The 18,439-nt window shown below is 43.5% G+C and overlaps 1 protein-coding gene across 4 annotated transcripts in view; it reads left to right on the forward strand.

The window, feature by feature from the left end:
* Nucleotides 1-8,307: 8,307 nt before the first annotated feature.
* The window catches only part of LOC117433407 (next to BRCA1 gene 1 protein), an 83,586-nt gene continuing 73,454 nt past the window's right edge, over nt 8,308-18,439 (forward strand). For all 4 annotated transcript variants that reach the window (XM_034055639.3, XM_034055640.3, XM_059006768.1 and 1 more), the window contains exon 1: nt 8,308-8,574. In XM_034055639.3, the coding sequence (XP_033911530.3) occupies nt 8,461-8,574 (114 nt within the window). In that variant the 5' untranslated portion in view covers nt 8,308-8,460. The remainder of the gene's footprint in view (nt 8,575-18,439) is intronic.

An 18,439-nucleotide genomic window follows, 5' to 3' on the forward strand; every position in this document is an offset into this window, starting at 1 on the left:
GGGCATACTGCCATCTGTGTGCGGGGTTCCAGACACGCACCCTACGCCAGAGAGCTAGGAAGGCGGTTGGGGGTCGTTCCCCATCCTCGGGGTCGTCCCATACCGTCTCGGCCCCACCGTCATCTGTTTTGACGCCGCAGTGTGACGTCACAGCTCCCCCGGAGCCCATCCTCCCAGCTTACAGCTGGTCAGAGGTCCCCAGCCAGGCGTGCTCGGGAACGTTCCCGCAGTCCCTCCTCTCGCGGGGCACGTCCCCGTCGGGAGTCTAGATCGAGATCTCAATCGCCTCACCGTAGAAGGCACTCTCGCTCCCCTCGAAGGGGCAGGCGATATCAGGACACATTTGGAGTGGCTGAGCTCACCTCCAAAATGTCACAGTTCATGGAGGTCATGATGGGACAGCAATCCCTCCTCATGACCCTAGCGAATGTGGCGCCTCGGGCTCCAGAGCTAACAACCGGGCTCATCGCTAGTCAGCCGGTGGTTCCTCCACCAGTGCCTCACGGCCAACCCCAGGAAGTAGAGTGGGACGTCGATGCTGTCTCAAGGGACGCGTCCGACGCAGATCCACTATTTGAAGAGGGCACGGAGCCTGTGGCATCCCAGCACTCTGGACAAGATGACCCTGAAGTGCTGGATACTAATGACCCTATGTGGTCAGTGGTGGAGAGGGCAGCCCGTCACTTAGGCGTGGACTGCCCTGCGTTAGAGCCAACTCGACGCTCTCTATTTGAGTCGCTGTCAGCTCCGCACCTTCAGTCCAGGATGCTACCGGCATTCCCTGATTTTATTAAGGAGGTGCAGTCCACCTGGGGGGCCCCGGCCTCCGCCCCTGCAACTTCTCGCAAGGCTTCGGCCTTCACCATGCACGGGGCGAGCGAAGCTGGGTTAGTGTCCTTTCCACCAGTGGGCGCTGCGTTCGCTGCGCTGGTAAAGGCACCAACATTATCGGGGCTGGTTAAGGACCTCTCCTGCCCTAACAGGCAGTGTAGGATTACGGAGGCCCACCTAAAAAAGGGGTACGCCGCGGCTACAGAGGCAGTTAGGCTGTCTAACGTGGCCAGCCTCCTGACGGTCTACCAGGCGGCGCTCATCTGTGATCTGCCTGAGTGCCCATCTGTTGCCCTTAGGACCGAGCTGGGTGCAGTTGCGCAGCTATTGGTTAAGTTGGCTCAACTGAATGTGCGAGCACAAGTCAGGAGCATTGCTTCTCTTGTGGTGGCAAGAAGGCAGCTCTGGCTCACGCAGGCGAGGGTACAGGAGCCTGATAAGGCCCCATTGCTAGATGCTCCGATATCACCGGGGCGCACGTTTGGCCCAGCGGTTGAGGAGATGCTGCAACGCTCTGTCAAGGCGCGTGAGGCGTCGCAGCAGTTGGCAAAAATGTGGCCAAGCAAACCATTCCAGCCAAGGCGGCCACAGATGCGCCAGTGGCGCAGGGCACCGCCGCAGTAAAACTGCCCCTTTGGGTGTATCAGCACGCAGCCAACCCGCGTTTGCAAGGCCACAGCGCGGAGGGTGGCGCCCTAGAGGAGGTGGCAGACCGCATCCTCGTGGCTCTGGCCAGGCCCCTCGTGAGCGAGCGCAGCCTAAGCAGCCCTGAGAAACCCAGGCAGCCGTTAACCCACTCCTACACTGTTCCACAGCTTCTGTTCTGGCAACAATGCACCGACGACATCGGGGTGCGTAAAACTATATTCACCGGGTACACCCTTCAGTTCCGGTTAAACCCCCCCCCCCCCCCTTCAGGGGAGTGGTGGTAACTGCAGTGAAGGACTCGGTTCAGTCCTCAGCTCTGAATGTGGAAATACAGGCATTGCTCAAGAAGCATGCCATTCAACTAGTAGACCCTGCTCTGACCGACCAGGGGTTCTACTCCAAGTACTTCCTAGTGCCAAAAAAGGGCGGCGGGCTCCGCCCTATTTTAGATCTGCGAGTACTGAACAAATACCTACGGGAGTTGTCGTTCAAGATGCTTACGCACAGGCACATTGTCCAGTCTGTCCGGCAGGGCGACTGGTTTACCACCGTAGACCTGACAGATGCGTACTTTCACGTTCCCATCTGTCCCGGTCACAGGAAGTATCTACGATTCGCATTTCAGAGCAGCGTCTACGAGTTTTGTGTCCTGCCATTCGGCCTGTCTCTAGCTCCTCGAACCTTTTCGAAGTGTATGGATGCCATTTTAGCTCCCTTGCGGGCTCAAGGCGTCCGACTGCTGAACTATCTGAACGACTGGCTCGTCTGCGCGCAGTCAAAGGAGCAGTTGGCACAGCACACAGTGATGGTTACAGACCATGTTCAGCGGCTAGGTCTGAAGGTCAATTCAGAAAAGAGCCGCCTCGTGCCGAGCCAAAAGACCGAATTCTTGGGTCTACATCTGGACTCTGTGTCCATGGAAGCGACTCTGTCGACACAAAGAGTTGACTCGCTGGAGCGGTGTCTCTCCCTATTCAGGTTGAGAGAAACAGTCAGCATGGAGCTGTGTCAGCGCATGCTGGGGTTGATGGCTGCCGCCCCACAAGCCCTTCCTTTGGGCTTACTACACCAGAGACCTCTGCAGGCCTGGTTCAATGCCTTCGCGTTGCATCAGCGGAGAGACAAACACCGCAGGTTGAGGGTATCCCGAACCTGCTGGGAAGCACAGCGCTGGTGGAAAGTTCCGTCGAACATCCGCCAGGGCATACGCTTGGGTCCCATCTTCCGTCCCTCGTCCTTCGGTACTTCTTGCCAGTGCTTCTAGGCAAGCACATGTTAATGCGGTCAGACAACACCACGGTAGTGGCGTATATCAACCGCCAGGGCGGCTTGCGGTCCCCCGGTCTTCACCAGATGGTAACACGGCTGTTGCTTTGGGCACAACCGCGTTTAGCCTCTCTGCGTGCGGTTCACCTACCGGGCAGAGTCAATTACGCAGCAGATCTCCTGTCCAGAGGAGGTCCTCTTGCAGGCGAATGGCGTCTTCACCGTCGGGTGGTAAAGCGCATTTGGGAATGGTTCGGCACAGCGCAAGTCGATCTCTTCGCTTCGCGAGAGACCACGCACTGTCCCCTATGGTTCTCGGTGAAGGACCTCGACAGCCCCCTAGGAGTCGATGCACTGGCTCACGAATGGCCGCCAGGGCTCCTGTATGCATTTCCACCGATTCCGGAGGAGGGCTATGGCATCCAAACCCCAAACTCATGCAGTTATGGGCTTGGCCCCTGAGCGGGAGTGCCTGTCAGCCTTAGGGCTTTCGACGGCGGTTATATCGACCATTCAAAGTGCGAGAGCGCCCTCAACTAGGTCGCAGTATGCGTATAAGTGGCAATTGTTTCAGAGTTGGTGTCTGGCTGAGGGCCATGACCCGGTCTCCTGCCCTATGGCAGTGATATTACAGTTTCTGCAGAAGCTGCTAGATGAGGGGAAATCTCCCTCTACACTTAAAGTGTATTTAGCCGCCATTTCGGCTTGCCATGTACGCATTGACGGGTTATCACCTGGTTGCCATTTTCTGGCATCTCAGTTCCTAAAAGGCGCAAGACGCTTGTGGCCTCCAAGGACGACCAGTTTACCATCATGGAGCCTTGATGTGGTGCTAGAAGCCCTTACCAAGGCACCGTTCAAGCCTCTCCACAGTGTGGATATGAAGTTCGTGTCTATAAAGACTGCGTTTTTGCTATCAGTGGTATCAGCAAAACGCGTGGGTGAGTTACATGCACTTTCGGTGCATTCATCATGTACTCGTTTCGCAGGAGACGGTTCTAAGGTCTCCATGCATCCAAATCCGGTCTTTTTACCCAAGGTCATATCCCCGTTTCATATGAACCAACCAGTCAAGTTGATGGCGTTCCATCCTCCTCCTTTTTCTTCCCCAGAGGAAGAGCGGTTACACATGCTCTGCCCTGTGCGGACATTGAGGTGTTATACTGACCGCACAAGGACTGTGAGGCAAACAGAACAGCTGTTCATATGCCATGGTTCTAAGACTTTGGGTCAGCTGTTGTCTAAGCAACGCCTTTCTCATTGGATAGTGGATGCTATTCAGTTAGCATATGATTCTATGGGCCTTCCGCCACCAGGGCAGTTGAAGGCACATTCCACTAGGGGTATGGCAACATCCTGGGCCCTCTTTAGAGGGGTGCCGATGTCTGACATTTGCGCTGCAGCCAGTTGGGTTACACCGCATACTTTTACGAGGTTCTACCGGTTGAATGTACTGGAATCCTCTGCTCCGTCATTTGGAGCATCTGTGTTACACTCTATGACGCCTCAGGTTGCGGACGTGTAGAGTGGTTGACAATATGGTGTGACTATTCCACCTTAGGACAGGTGTCATTGCGAGCATAGACGCTGAGGCGCAGCTCCGCATATGCGTAGATGTACTGCCTACGCAGTTGCGTTATGACGTAAGTCTGTCCTACTGCCGAGAATCCTCCCTCGCGACGGCTTGGGTACACTGTTCCCATACCTTGATGGTTATTTTCGACTTGAAAGGGAACGATAGGTTGCAAATGCAACCCCGGTTCCCTGAAAGAGAAAATAACCATCAAGCCGCGAGGTCGCTCTGGAAGCCTTCACGGCCTGAAGGGCAAAAGAGGAAGTGGCTGCCTATCGGCAGCTTTGACATAAAGCTCAGCCAATCCCTACTGCCTGGTATACCTTGATGGTTATTTTCTCTTTCAGGGAACCAGGGTTGCATTCGCAACCTATCGTTTCCCTTTATCACCACTCGGTACCGGGGCCCCCGACGCCATCTACTGGCAGGAGGTGGTCATGACCGTCCAGTGTGCTATAATAATGTGATTAACTTTCACCATAGAGAATAAAGATTTATCTTTTTAATTCACTAACAACAATACATTCAGCCAATTGTATATGGAGTGGGGGAGCAGAGTGGGGTTGTTGCTGGAGCGGACATTGTCAGTGATTTGAAGGTACTGTCGGTGCACAGCTCCTGCATGCATATTTGGGACGATGGCAGCAGGGTGTCACTGCGTACAAAACCTGCTTTCCTCCCTAAGGTGATCACAGCCTTCCACATGAATCAATCTGTGGAATTTGAGTTTTTCCATCCACCTCTGTTTGCTTCGGAGGAGGATAGGAGATTGAATTTCCTCTGCACGGTGCTACGAGGTGTTACGTGGCTAGGACAAGAGCTCTGCGTCATTCTGAGCAGCTCTTTGTCTGTCACGGGATACGGACCCTAGGACAGCTCCACTCGAAGCAGCAACTGTTGCATTGGATTGCTGTATAGGATGGTGCTGGCTTACCCCCACCTGGGAGAGTAGCTGCGCATTCTACTAGAGGGTTGGCTACATCTTGGGCCCTCAGGGGCCTCACTATCCGATATATTCTCCTGGTTCTACCGCTTGAATGTGGTAGATCCTTCTTTGCCTTCAATAGGCACGAGGGTCCTTGAGGTTGCAAGCTCGCACTGCTAACCTAGGGTTAAGCGGTTCTGATGCGTCCCTCGTAAGCTGCCGTTCCTTCTCCCTCGCGACGGCTCTGGTATACATTTCCCATATATAATGTTTTGGTGGTCTTCTTCGAATTGAAAGGGAACATTAGGTTACTTACCGTAACCCTGGTTCCCTGAAAGAGAAGACCACCACCAACTGCGAAGTCGCATCAGTCGCCCTCACGGGTTCGATGCAAAAAGGCTTCCATGGAATGACGGTTTTAACCCCTTGGTAGGTGGGACCGAGAGTGTCATCCCAGGAGGGGCCTATTGGCAGCTCTGGTATAGAGAGCTCCGAAAATACCTACCAATAGGCAGGCATATCACATAAATAATGTTTTGGTGGTCGTCTTCTCTTTCAGGGAACCAGGGTTACAGTAAGTAACCTAACGTTTTAATGTTTTATTATTATTATTATTATTATTATTATTATTATTATTATTTTAATTTAGTTATTCCATCCGAGTTAGGAATATTCAATGCAGTGCACTACTTTTACTGGGGCAGCCAGATTACATTTTGTTTTCCTTAATTCAGTGAACACAAGCAGTACAATGAGCACAGATTAGAAAGCAGTGCATTTACGTGAATTCTAGATGTGGATTTTTTTTTTTAAATAATGCTGCTGAAAAAAGAAGTCTGTAATTTTGACAAGACAAACGTGCCTTCATAGTGTGTAAATTATTTCATTACTACAGTGTTTGTTTCACATTAAACTGTTTCAGTTAATGGCGGCTTTGAGTATTGCATCAAAGGGAGCTGTAATATATATACATACATATATATACAGTACTGTGCAAAAGTTTTAGGCAGGTGTGAAAAAATGCTGTAAAGTAAGAATGCTTTCAAAAATAGACATGTTAATAGTTTATATTTATCATTTAACAAAATGCAAAGTGAGTGAACAGAAGAAAAATCTACATCAAATCAATATTTGGTGTGACCACCCTTTGCCTTCAAAACAGCATCAATTCTCCTAGGTACACTTGCACACAGTTTTTGAAGGAACTCGGCAGGTAGGTTGGCCCAAACATCTTGGAGAACTGACCACAGTTCTTCTGTGAATTTAGGCAGCCTCAGTTGCTTCTCTCTCTTCATGTAATCCTAGACAGACTCGATGATGTTGAGATCAGGGCTCTGTGGGGGCCATACCATCACTTCCAGGACTCCTTGTTCTTCTTTACGCTGAAGATAGTTCTTAATGACTTTCACTGTATGTTTGGGGTCGTTGTCATGCTGCAGAATAAAGTTGGGGCCAATCAGATGCCTCCCTGATGGTATTGCATGATGGATAAGTATCTGCCTGTACTTCTCAGCATTGAGGAGAACATTAATTCTGACCAAATCCCCAACTCCATTTGCAGAAATGCAGCCCCAAACTTGCAAGGAACCTCCACCATGCTTCACTGTTGCCTGCAGACACTCATTCGTGTACCGCTCTCCAGCCCTTCGGCGAACAAACTGCCTTCTGCTACAGCCAAATATTTAAAATTTTGACTCATCAGTCCAGAGCACCTGCTGCCATATTTCTGCACCCCAGTTCCTGTGTTTTCGTGCATAGTTGAGTCGCTTGGCCTTGTTTCCACGTCAGAGGTATGGCTTTTTGGCCGCAAGTCTTCCATGAAGGCCACATCTGACCAGACTTCTCCGGACAGTAGATGGGTGTACCAGGGTCCCACTGTTTTCTGCCAATTCTGAGCTGATGGCACTGCTGGACATCTTCCGATTGCGAAGGGAACTAAGCATGATGTGTCTTTCATCTGCTGCAGTAAGTTTCTTTGGCCGACCACTGCGTCTATGGTCCTCAACATTGCCCGTTTCTTTGTGCTTCTTCAAAAGAGCTTGGACAGCACATCTGGAAACCCCTGTCTGCCTTGAAATTTCTGCCTGGGAGAGACCTTGCTGATGCAGTATAACTACCTTGTGTCTTGTTGCTGTGCTCAGTCTTGCCATGGTGTATGACTTTTGACAGTAAACTGTCTTCAGCAGCCTCACCTTGTTAGCTGAGTTTGGCTGTTCCTCACCCAGTTTTATTCCTCCTACACAGCTGTTCCTGTTTCAGTTAATGATTGTGTTTCAACCTACATATTGAATTGATGATCATTAGCACCTGTTTGGTATAATTGTTTAATCATACACCTGACTATATGCCTACAAAATCCCTGACTTTGCGCAAATGTACTTAGAAGACTTGATGCTGTTTTGAAGGCAAAGAGTGGTCACACCAAATATGGATTTGATTTAGATTTTTCTTCTGTTCACTCACTTTGCATTTAGTTAATTGATAAATATAATCTATTAACATGTCTATTTTTGAAAGCATTCTTACTTTACAGCATTTTTTCACACCTGCCTAAAACTTTTGCACAGTACTATATATATATATATATATATATATATATATATATATATATATATATATATATATATATATATATATATGAATTTATAAACACATCCGTAATAAAAGAAAACAGATAAAGGGTTAACATTCAGACTACATAGATATCTTATAATGATATATCACGTGGTTAAAGCTGTTTGTTGTGTTGCTTAGTAATAGTAGTAGCACAACGTGTGATTGTGTAGAAATGGTTTTTTGCAAGAATTGCGAAACCGAATTTTGGGAGTTTACTCACGGACCACAAGTTGGGAACCACTGCCCTACTGCATCATTACTGTGACTCTAAAATGTAAAATTAATTTTTAATGTTTCATAATTTAAAAAAAAAAACATAAAAAAACAAGACATAAGTGTATCCTTGACGACAATCTGCCAACTCAAATTGTTGCCTGGCATCCCTGTACAGTACATGGGATATTCTCAGTAGCATGTTTAATGACAGGGTCACGTGAGGCAATTTCCTGTCACGTGGGGCGTGTAGATGTAAACAAAAAGGAAAAGAAGCTTTGGACTCGGTTTAACAGAGAGGCTTTTAAGTGCATCAAGCTACAAATATACACGCTTTTCAAAATAATAAAACCTGGAACGCGATTTAAGTGAGTTTTTATTTTAACAAATGACGACAGCAATGGATGTTCCGATTAATCTAAAGATGAATTTCAAAGGAAAGAAGGACAGTTTCCTTGTTTCAGATTCCGAGAGAACAACCTGGAACTACGTGGAAGCCATGGTGAGTTATGCTGCTGTGGCAGTTTAATCAGGATAGTCTCAAATAATTAGAAAAAACAACGTACAATCCGTTTTAACTAAGTATATCCAATAGCTCTATTTAAGTATCGATATTATACTGCAGTTCAGTTTTTTTATTATTATTATTGTTCGACATCATCGTGCATTTGGAATAATTTATATGCACTACACATCAGTGGCGGTCGAACTGGGGCCCGTTTCATAAGCGATTTGATTCGCAATCGCAAGCACCTCGCAAAAAACAACAACAGCAATAATAATAATAATAATAATAATAATAATAATAATAATAATAATAAAGGGCTTCATAAAACTTTAGAACACCGGAGACATCCCCGATTTTCACCAGAAATCTGCGACTGCCAGACACAGCAGCCGCAACTTAAGTAGCGATTGTCATCGCAGATCCTGTTTTAACCATGGCGCTCATACTAGCTCGCTGTGGAACTGTACACTTTATTGAACGGATTTCTCAGGTATAACATTCTGATGACAATAGGAACTTGTCTCTTTATCTTATAATCCCTCCCCCTCCACCTCGCAGTTCCTTTATAAATTGGGCCTAACATTGAATAGCTGTTGGTTACACAAACGATAAAGAATAATAAGAACATAAGAAAGTTTACAAACGAGAGGAGGCCATTCAGCCCATCTTGCTCGTTTGGTTGTTAGTAGCTTATTGATCCCAGAATCTCATCAAGCAGCTTATTGAAGGATCCCAGGGTGTCAGTTTCAACAACATTACTGGGGAGTTGGTTCCAGACCCTCACAATTTTCTGTGTAAAAAAAGTGCCTCCTATTTTCTGTTCTGAATGCCCCTTTATCTAATCTCCATTTGTGACCCCTGGTCCTTGTTTCTTTTTTCAGGTGAAAAAAGTCCCCTGGGTCGACATTGTCTATACCTTTTAGGATTTTGAATGTTTGAATCAGATCACTGTGTAGTCTTCTTTGTTCAAGACTGAATAGATTCAATTCTTTTAGCCTGTCTGCATACAACATGCCTTTTAAACCCGGGATAATTCGGGTTGCTCTTCTTGCACTCTTTCTAGAGCAGCAATATCCTTTTTGTAACGAGGTGACCAGAACTGAACACAATATTCTAGGTGAGGTCTTACTAATGCATTATAAAGTTTTAACATTACTTCCCTTGATTTAAATTTAACACCTCTAACAATATATCCGAGCATCTTTATAGCTTCCCACGTTGTCTAGATGAAGACATTTCTGAGTCGACATAAACTCCTAGGTTTTTTCATAGTTCCCTTCTTCAATTTCAGTATGTCCCATATGATATTTATAATGCACATTTTTATTGCCTGCGTGCAGTACTTTACACTTTTCTCTATTAAATGTCATTTGCCATGTGTCTGCCCAGTTCTGAATGCTGTCTAGATCATTTTGAATGACCTTTGCTGCTGCAACAGTGTTTGCCACTCCTTCTATTTTTGTGTCGTCTGCAAATTTAACAAGTTTGCTTTCAATACCAGAATCTAAATCATTAATGTAGATTAGGAATAGCAGAGGACCTAATACTGATCCCTGTGGTACACCACTAATGCAGTAGGCGAGCCAACATCATTCCATCAGTCAAATAAAAAGGCATCTTGGTATGTCACAATAACACCTGTCGTGTTGGGGCAGTACAACAAAAAATGCTGGTACATTTTAAAAACTAGCTATATCTTTGTGTCTGTCTGTTTATATAACGCCACATTTTTCAATAATTGGACAAAAATTGAAGTCACATTATTTGGGATACACCTGCTAGGATATTTGTTTATTAATACTTTTACTGAAGCCGAACTGCTTTTCTATTAGAAACTTGCTTGTACACTACATTGATTATTTGGGTACCTTATTCTAGTTTGGTAATAACACTACACATGTTAACAGAGCCATTCAGAAAAGCAATGTCTTCAATACCTCTGTAGATAGTTGTATAGTATTTATTAATTCATAATTCATGTTGAAGATATAGTTGAATTATAATGTTATTAACACAGTATCTTCCAATCCTTGTCTTAGAAATTTGAACAAAGGTTTCCAGTCTTTAACTTTCTCAGAAATACACCTTGTTCACAGGCCCAAAGGCAGCTAGCTGCAGGGATATAAACTTCCTCAACTCTGGAAACCTGCTTGCCCTTTGTCATTCCAAACCACACAGTGACAGTCATACTACTGTACTACTGCAGTAGAATATGTTTTAATGTCATATCCTAGAACAGATTCAGCCATTTGCTGCAGTATTAAACAGTAAATACAAGATGTACTGCAGTCATTTTCTAAAATGTGGAAAAACACCAAAATAGCAAGGAATTAAGCTTTTAATAACTGTAATGTGTTTTTAGTACCCATTGCAGTTCATACAGTTTTGTAATTATATTAGGATATATAAAACTGTAGGGGAATTACAGTAGGCCTACACCTTGGAAAATGATTTCTATTTATTAAATAAAGCAAAGACAAACTTACTATTTCCCTATGTGATGTTATCTAAGCAGTTTTATTCATCATTTTGCATAGTATTGTTCTGAAGCCAAGGATGACCGTTCTAGATAATTGTTTTTATTATGTTACGAAATATGCAGCATGTGAATAAGCCAGATGTCTATGATACGTTAAAGAATGTCAGTTTAAAGAATAGATGATTAAGTTCATCTGACAGTAGAATTTTGAAATACCACACCCATTCCTTTAGTGGGAACAAGGCCTTCATTTTCATCTACATCTGTAGAGGGATGAGCATAATCTAACAGCTTTTCACAATAACACTTTGTATATGTTATATATAGATTAAAAGTCAATTGATAAAGTTAAATAATAAAATATCGTGATGATATCAATGACCCCACCACCCTCCCACCACCCCCAAAAAAAGCTCAGGATGGGAAAGGACCTCTTCTAATTGTAGAGCAGCTTCCGAGTCTAAATTGGATGAATGATTACCCCAATTAAAATGTAATGTTTAAAATGTAATGTTTTTTTTTTGTATTTTATTTTTTTAATTATTTTCTCCCAATTTGGAATGGCCAATTATTTTTCGCCTCAGCCCACCCCTGCGCTGACTCGGGAGGGCGAAGACGAACACACGCTGTCCTCCGAAGCGTGTGCCGTCAGCCGACTGCTTTTTTTCACACTGCAGACTCACCATGCAGCCACCCAAGAGCTACAGTGTCGGAGGACAATGCAGCTCTCGGGCAGCTTACAGGCAAGCCCGCAGGCGCCCGGCCAGACTACAGGGGTCGCTGGTACGCGGTGAGCCGACACCCTGGCCGACCTAACACTCCCTCCCCCTGGGTGGCGCTCGGCCAATTGAGCGCCGCCCCCTGGAAGCTCCTGTCCTCGGTTGGCAAAGGAATAGCCTGGACTCAAACTTGCGACGTCCAGACTATAGGGCACATCCTGCTCGGGAGCACTTTTAACGAAAAAATAAACTTCCCTTACCTTACATACAGTGCCCTCCATAAGTATTGGGACAGTGAAGTCAAACTTGCAATTTTTGCTGTACACTCAAGCAATATGAAAATATGATTAAAAGATGAATATGAGGCAAACGTACAGAATGTCACCTTTTATTTCTGGCTGTTGCAACACATATATGTTTTCCCAACTAAGAATAACAGCACTTTCAGAGTTCCATCCCCCCATTTTATGTGAGCATAAGTATTGGGACATTTGGCTCACAGGTGTTTCTAATTGATCAGGTGTTTCCTGTTGCATTAATTGTTCACACATAAGAGCTGTGAATGTGTAGTCTCAGTTTTTGCTTTTGCCTTTGGAGTCTGCCAGATTAGAATTTGCTAAAAAGTACAGAGATGAGCCAGTAGAGTTTTATGGACAGATGATATGAAGATTAACCTTTATCAAAGTGATGGGAAGGCAAAAGTTTGGAGAAAAAAAGGAACTGCAGATGATCCAAAGCATACCACCTCATCTGTGAAGCATGGTGGATGTAGTGTCATGGCATGGGCATGCATGGCTGCCTCTGGAACGGGCTCACTCATCTTTATTGATGATGTAATGAATGATGGCAGCAGCAGAATGACTTCAGAAGTGTACAGAAGCATCTTGGCTACCAATGTACAAGAAAATGCCACCAGACTAATTGGGTGGTGCTTCACAATGCAACAGGACAATGACCCAAAACACACTGCCAACGCAACCAAGGGGTTCATCAGGGGAAAAAAAGTGTAAAGTTTTAGACTGGCCAAGTCAATCTCCTGATTTAAATCAGATTGAACATGCATTTCACTTGCTGAAGAGGAGACTGAAGTCAGAAACTCCCCAAAACAAGCAACAGCTAAAAATGGCTGCAGTAAAGGCTTGGCAAAGCAACTCAAAGGACGATACAAGAGTTTGGTGATGTCAATGGGTCGCAGACTCACTGCTGTTATTGCATGCAAGGGATTTGTGACTAAATACTAGCTTTTATACATCTTATATTTGCTTTAAGTTGAATTGTCCCAATGCTCACATAAAATGGGGGATGGAACTCGAAAAGTGTTGTTATTCTTAGATGGTAAAGCATGTATGTCTTGAAACCACCAGAAATAAAAGGCGACATTCTGTACTTTTGCCTCATATTCATCTTTTACTTGTATTTTCATATTGCTTGAGTTTACGGCAAAAATAGCAATTTTGACTTCCCTGTCCCAATACTTATGGAGGGCACTGTATGTAGTACGACAAAGAATTTGAATAATGTGTTGTCTTTCGTTGACTATATCTGGTTACTCTTTTTTTATGTTTTACATTTTCTTTTTCATTACTGTTTTTTTTTATTATGGTAAATTACCGTGCTTATTTAGGCACGCTACGATTTGACTGGGGAAAGCTAACGTAGGATTATTGGAGTTCACACAAAAAAAAACGGTAACCTTTTCACTTAATGCATGTCTTTTTGTTTTTCGCTGTTGTACATTTTTTTTTTAATGCAACTGTTCATTTTAACAACGTTTGGTCACCATCATAACTGTTGCATGAAACCAGACTGTAATAATCCAGCACCTCTGCACTTAGGCTAAGCATTTGTAATTGTATATCAGCTGACAAGTGTTCCACTGATATCCCGTCATGCCTTTCTTCTTAAAGGTGTACAGCCTCTATACATGAAACCCCAATATCTCTCACAAGCACATGGGTACATATTTTTACGATATCACAACAAAAGGAATACCCTTTTTGTATTTTTTTTTTTTTTTGGTGCATATGTATAGCTGTTATGTATATCACCTTACAGTACAATAATATGACAAAAAATCGACTGAATGATAGTACCTGAAAATCTTAATATTTTTAATAAAGTAGCTGGCGCAAATATAGTATTAGGCGGCTTATTTTGAAAACCCTGCATTAATTGTCACTATTTTTGCTTTGAAAATAATCGATTATTTTTGTTAGCAGTCTAACGTTTTAGCCTCTCGAAGTGCTTAACACAGAAAACCCGCCCCTTCAATTCTCTGATTGGTTAAATGTTGTGTCAAGACGTAACACAGCTGTCATGTGGTTCCAAGATATTTTTTTCATCCAGCAACGCACAACTGATCTAGTCTGCTAGAAGCGCAATCAATCCTTATTGTTAAAGGCACAGTAGCATCTGCAGGACGGGTGGATCAGGTTTTTTATCAGCCGGCCAGCGACAGCCACTTCGCCGGGTGGCCCGCCCGGCTGAAAAGGCCTGGGGAGAATATTAAATAAAGGCAAACATCTATTTTTTACAAGCATACCTCATAAGAAAGTTTACAAACGAGAGGAGGCCATTCGGCCCATCTTGCTTGTTTGGTTGTTAGTAGCTTATTGATCCCAGAATCTCATCAAGCAGCTTCTTGAAGGATCCCAGGGTGTCAGCTTCAACAACATTACTGGGGAGTTGGTTCCAGACCCTCACAATTTTCTGTGTAAAAAAGTGCCTCCTATTTTCTGTTCTGAATGCCCCTTTATCTAATCTCCATTTGTGACCCCTGGTTCTTGTTTCTTTTTTCAGGTCGAAAATGCCCCCGGGTCGACATTGTCAGTACCTTTTAGAATTTTAAATGCTTGAATCAGATCTCCGCGTAGTCTTCTTTGTTCAAGACTGAATAGATTCAATTCTTTTAGCCTGTCTGCATACGACATGCCTTTTAAACCCGGGATAATTCTGGTTGCTCTTCTTTGCACTCTTTCTAGAGCAGCAATATCCTTTTGGTGACCAGAACTGAACACAATATTCTAGATGAGGTCTTACTAATGCATTGTAAAGTTTTAACATTACTTCCCTTGATTTAAATTCAACACTTTTCACAATATTTCCGAGCATCTTGTTAGCCTTTTTTATAGCTTCCCCACATTGTCTAGATGAAGACATTTCTGAGTCAACATAAACTCCTAGGTCTTTTTCATAGATTCCTTCTTCAATTTCAGTATCTCCCATATGATATTTATAATGCACATTTGTATTGCCTGCGTGCAGTACCTTACACTTTTCTCTATTAAATGTAATTTGCCATGTGTCTGCCAAGTTCTGAATGCTGTCTAGTCAGGAGGCTGTGTGGTCCAGTGGTTAAAGAAACGGGCTTGTAACCAGGAGGTCCCCGGTTCAAATCCCACCTCAGCCACTGACTCATTGTGTGACCCTGAGCAAGTCACTTAACCTCCTTGTGCTCCGTCTTTTGGGTGAGACGTAATTGTAAGTGACTCTGCAGCTGATGCATAGTTCACACACCCTAGTCTCTGTAAGTCGCCTTTGATAAAGGCGTCTGCTAAATAAACATAATAATAATAATAATAATAATAATAATAATAATAATAATAATAATAATAATAATAATAATAACCAAAATTACACATTTCTCAAATTATAAATTTATTTCCAAAAAAAAAAAAAATGAAGTGTTGGCACCCTTGTTTTCAGTACTTTGTGCACCTTGCAAGGATAACGGCACTGAGTCTTTTTCTATAATGTTTAATGAGATTGGAGGACACATTGGGAGGGATCTTAGACCATTCTTCCATACAGAATCTTTCCAGATCCTTGATATCCTTCGGTCTGCGCTTATGGACTGCCCTCTTCAATTGAAAACACAGGATTTCAATGGGGTTCAAGTCTGGAGACTGAGATGGCCATTGCAAAATGTTGATTTTGTGGTCAATTAACCATTTCTTTGTGGATTTTGATGTGTGCTTGGGGTCATTGTCTTGCTGAAAGATCCACTTGCGGCCAAGTTTCAGCCTCCTGGCAGAGGCAACCATGTTTTTGGCTAAAATGTCCTGGTACTAGGTAGAGTTCATGATGCCGTTGACCTTAACAAGGGCCCCAGGACCAGTGGAAGCAAAACAGCCCCATAACATCAAAGATCCACCACCATATTTTAAGGTAGGTATGAGGTTCTTTTCTGCTCATGCATCCTTCTTACGACCCCAAACCCACCGCTGCTGTGCGTGGCCAAAGAGCTCTATTTTGGTCTCATCTGACCATAGCGCCCGGTTCCAATCGAAGTGCCAATGCCTTTTAGCAAACTCCAGGCGTTTACGTTTGTTGGTTGCTCTCAATAAAGGCTTTTTTCTGGCAACCCTTCCAAATAGCCTATTGGCACGGAGGTGGCATCTAATTGTAGATTTGGAGACTTGGTGACCAAATTTTCCCTTTGCCTCCCGAACCATCTGCCTCACTGTGCGTGGGGGCAAGATACACTTTTCCCATATATTTGATCACAAAATATAGCTCATTACCTGTGTTGTTTATTTTATACAGCCTTTTTTGCTCCTCTTTATCAAGGGTGCCAATAATTTTGGAGGTGACTGTGTATATGTGTGTATATAATATATATATATATATATATATATAATATATATATATATATATATATATATATACACACACAGTTGTAGTCAAAAGTTTACATACCCCAATGGAAATTTCTCGAAAACAAATAATTATAGGAAAAATCTTTTGTAGCGTGTTGTGGATGAGGGGAAAAAAAAGTTACATGAGATAGATGTCTACAGTTATTTATTTCAGCAAACGGTAGCTAGTTGAGGCAACTTTAGCAATAATAACCTCTTTTAAACTATTAGGATATTTGTCAATGAGCTTTTGGCATGAGTCTTTAGTGATGTTTGACCATTCTTCAACACAAAATTGTTCCAGTTCATTCAAATCGAAGGACTTTTCTTGTGCACAGCCTTCTTCAACTCATACCAAAGATTCTCAATCGGATTTAGATTGTGACTTTCACTAGGCCGTTCCAGAATACCGTTTTGCAAACTTTAAACTATTGACGTTTTCCTAAGAGTTTTTTCCTTGGCCTGTGACCATTGTGACCTTCCCCATGCAATACTCAATCTATGGTATGAAATGCAGCCAATTCACTTTGAATATCTTTGGCAGTCAATCTTGGATTGTTATTAACCTTCCTCACAATTCTTCTACTTGTTCTTGGTAAAAGAACCTTCTTTCTTCCAGACCAAGGGAGTGTTGTGACAGTACCATGAGTCTTGTACTTCTTGATAATAGAAACGATAGTTGAAATTGGTATACTCAAATGCTTGGAAATCTCTTGTATCCTTCTCCAGCTTTATGACAATAAATAATTTTCTGCCTAAGGTCTTCAGATAGCTCTTACTTTTTCCCATATTGACTTATTGGTAATGACAGCAATCATCCTATGCCTAACCCTTTTATACTCTCTAAGAATGTTCACCTGCAATCCAGCATTCTAGAATTAGGTTCTGCATTATCATATTGAAATTTCTAGCACTCTGTAGACAATACTATCGTAGCATCAAAGGGTATGAGTTTTGCAAAAAAATAATAAAAATGCTGAAATAAATAAATTGTAGACATCTATTTCTTGTAACTTTTTTTCCTCATCCACAAATGCAAAACTTTTGCTATAAATTATAAATTTCCATTGGGATATGTAAACTTTTGACTACAACTGTATATATATCCGTCCGCCACCCGTCCGCTCCAGCTCATCCAGAACTCCGCTGCTCGCCGGGTGTTCTCTCTGCCTCGCTTCACCCACGCAACTCCACTTCTCCGCTCATTCCACTGGCTCCCGATCACCGCTCGCATCCAGTTTAAGACACTTGTACTCACCTACAGATGTCTTGACCAGACTGCACCCAGCTACTTCCGGACCCTCATCTCTCCCTACACCCCCACTCGACCTCTCCGCTCCTCCTGCACTAGAAGACTGGCTGTACCTCCTCTACGCTCCCCTGCCTCCAGAGCCCGCTCCTTCTCCTCCCTCGCCCCGCAGTGGTGGAATGACCTTCCTACAGATGTCAGGACTGCCCAGTCCCTAACCACCTTCCGGCGCCTCCTCAAGACTCACCTCTACAGACAGCACCTGTAGAACTCCTCTTTTCCCTCTGGACTCTTCCTTAATGCACTTTACTTGCTCTTATCTGCTCCCTATTTTACTGCATTTAATCCTGTACTTTAGAGTATTGTAATCTGTCACAAGTGTTATTTAATCTGTAGTATTTTGTATTTAATTATATCCTGATGTAACTATTACTGACACTGCTATCTGCTCCGTTATTGAATCGTATTTTGTCATATACTTGTGCTTGCTAGAACCGAAGTCAGTGTATTTTATCTTGCTCTTAATTGTATTAATACTTGTACTGTAATTATTTTTGTTTACGACTGTAAGTCGCCCTGGATAAGGGCGTCTGCTAAGAAATAAATAATAATAATAATAATAATAATAATAATAATAATAATAATAATAATAATAATAATAATAATAATAATAATAAATAATAATAATAATAATAATAATAATAATAAGGGCTGCTCCAATTAAAAAATTAATCAGACCGAATAATCAACTAAAGAGTTGATTGCAGGTTTTTTT

This window comes from Acipenser ruthenus, chromosome 33, assembly GCF_902713425.1.
Source record: "Acipenser ruthenus chromosome 33, fAciRut3.2 maternal haplotype, whole genome shotgun sequence".
Taxonomy (NCBI): domain Eukaryota; kingdom Metazoa; phylum Chordata; class Actinopteri; order Acipenseriformes; family Acipenseridae; genus Acipenser; species Acipenser ruthenus.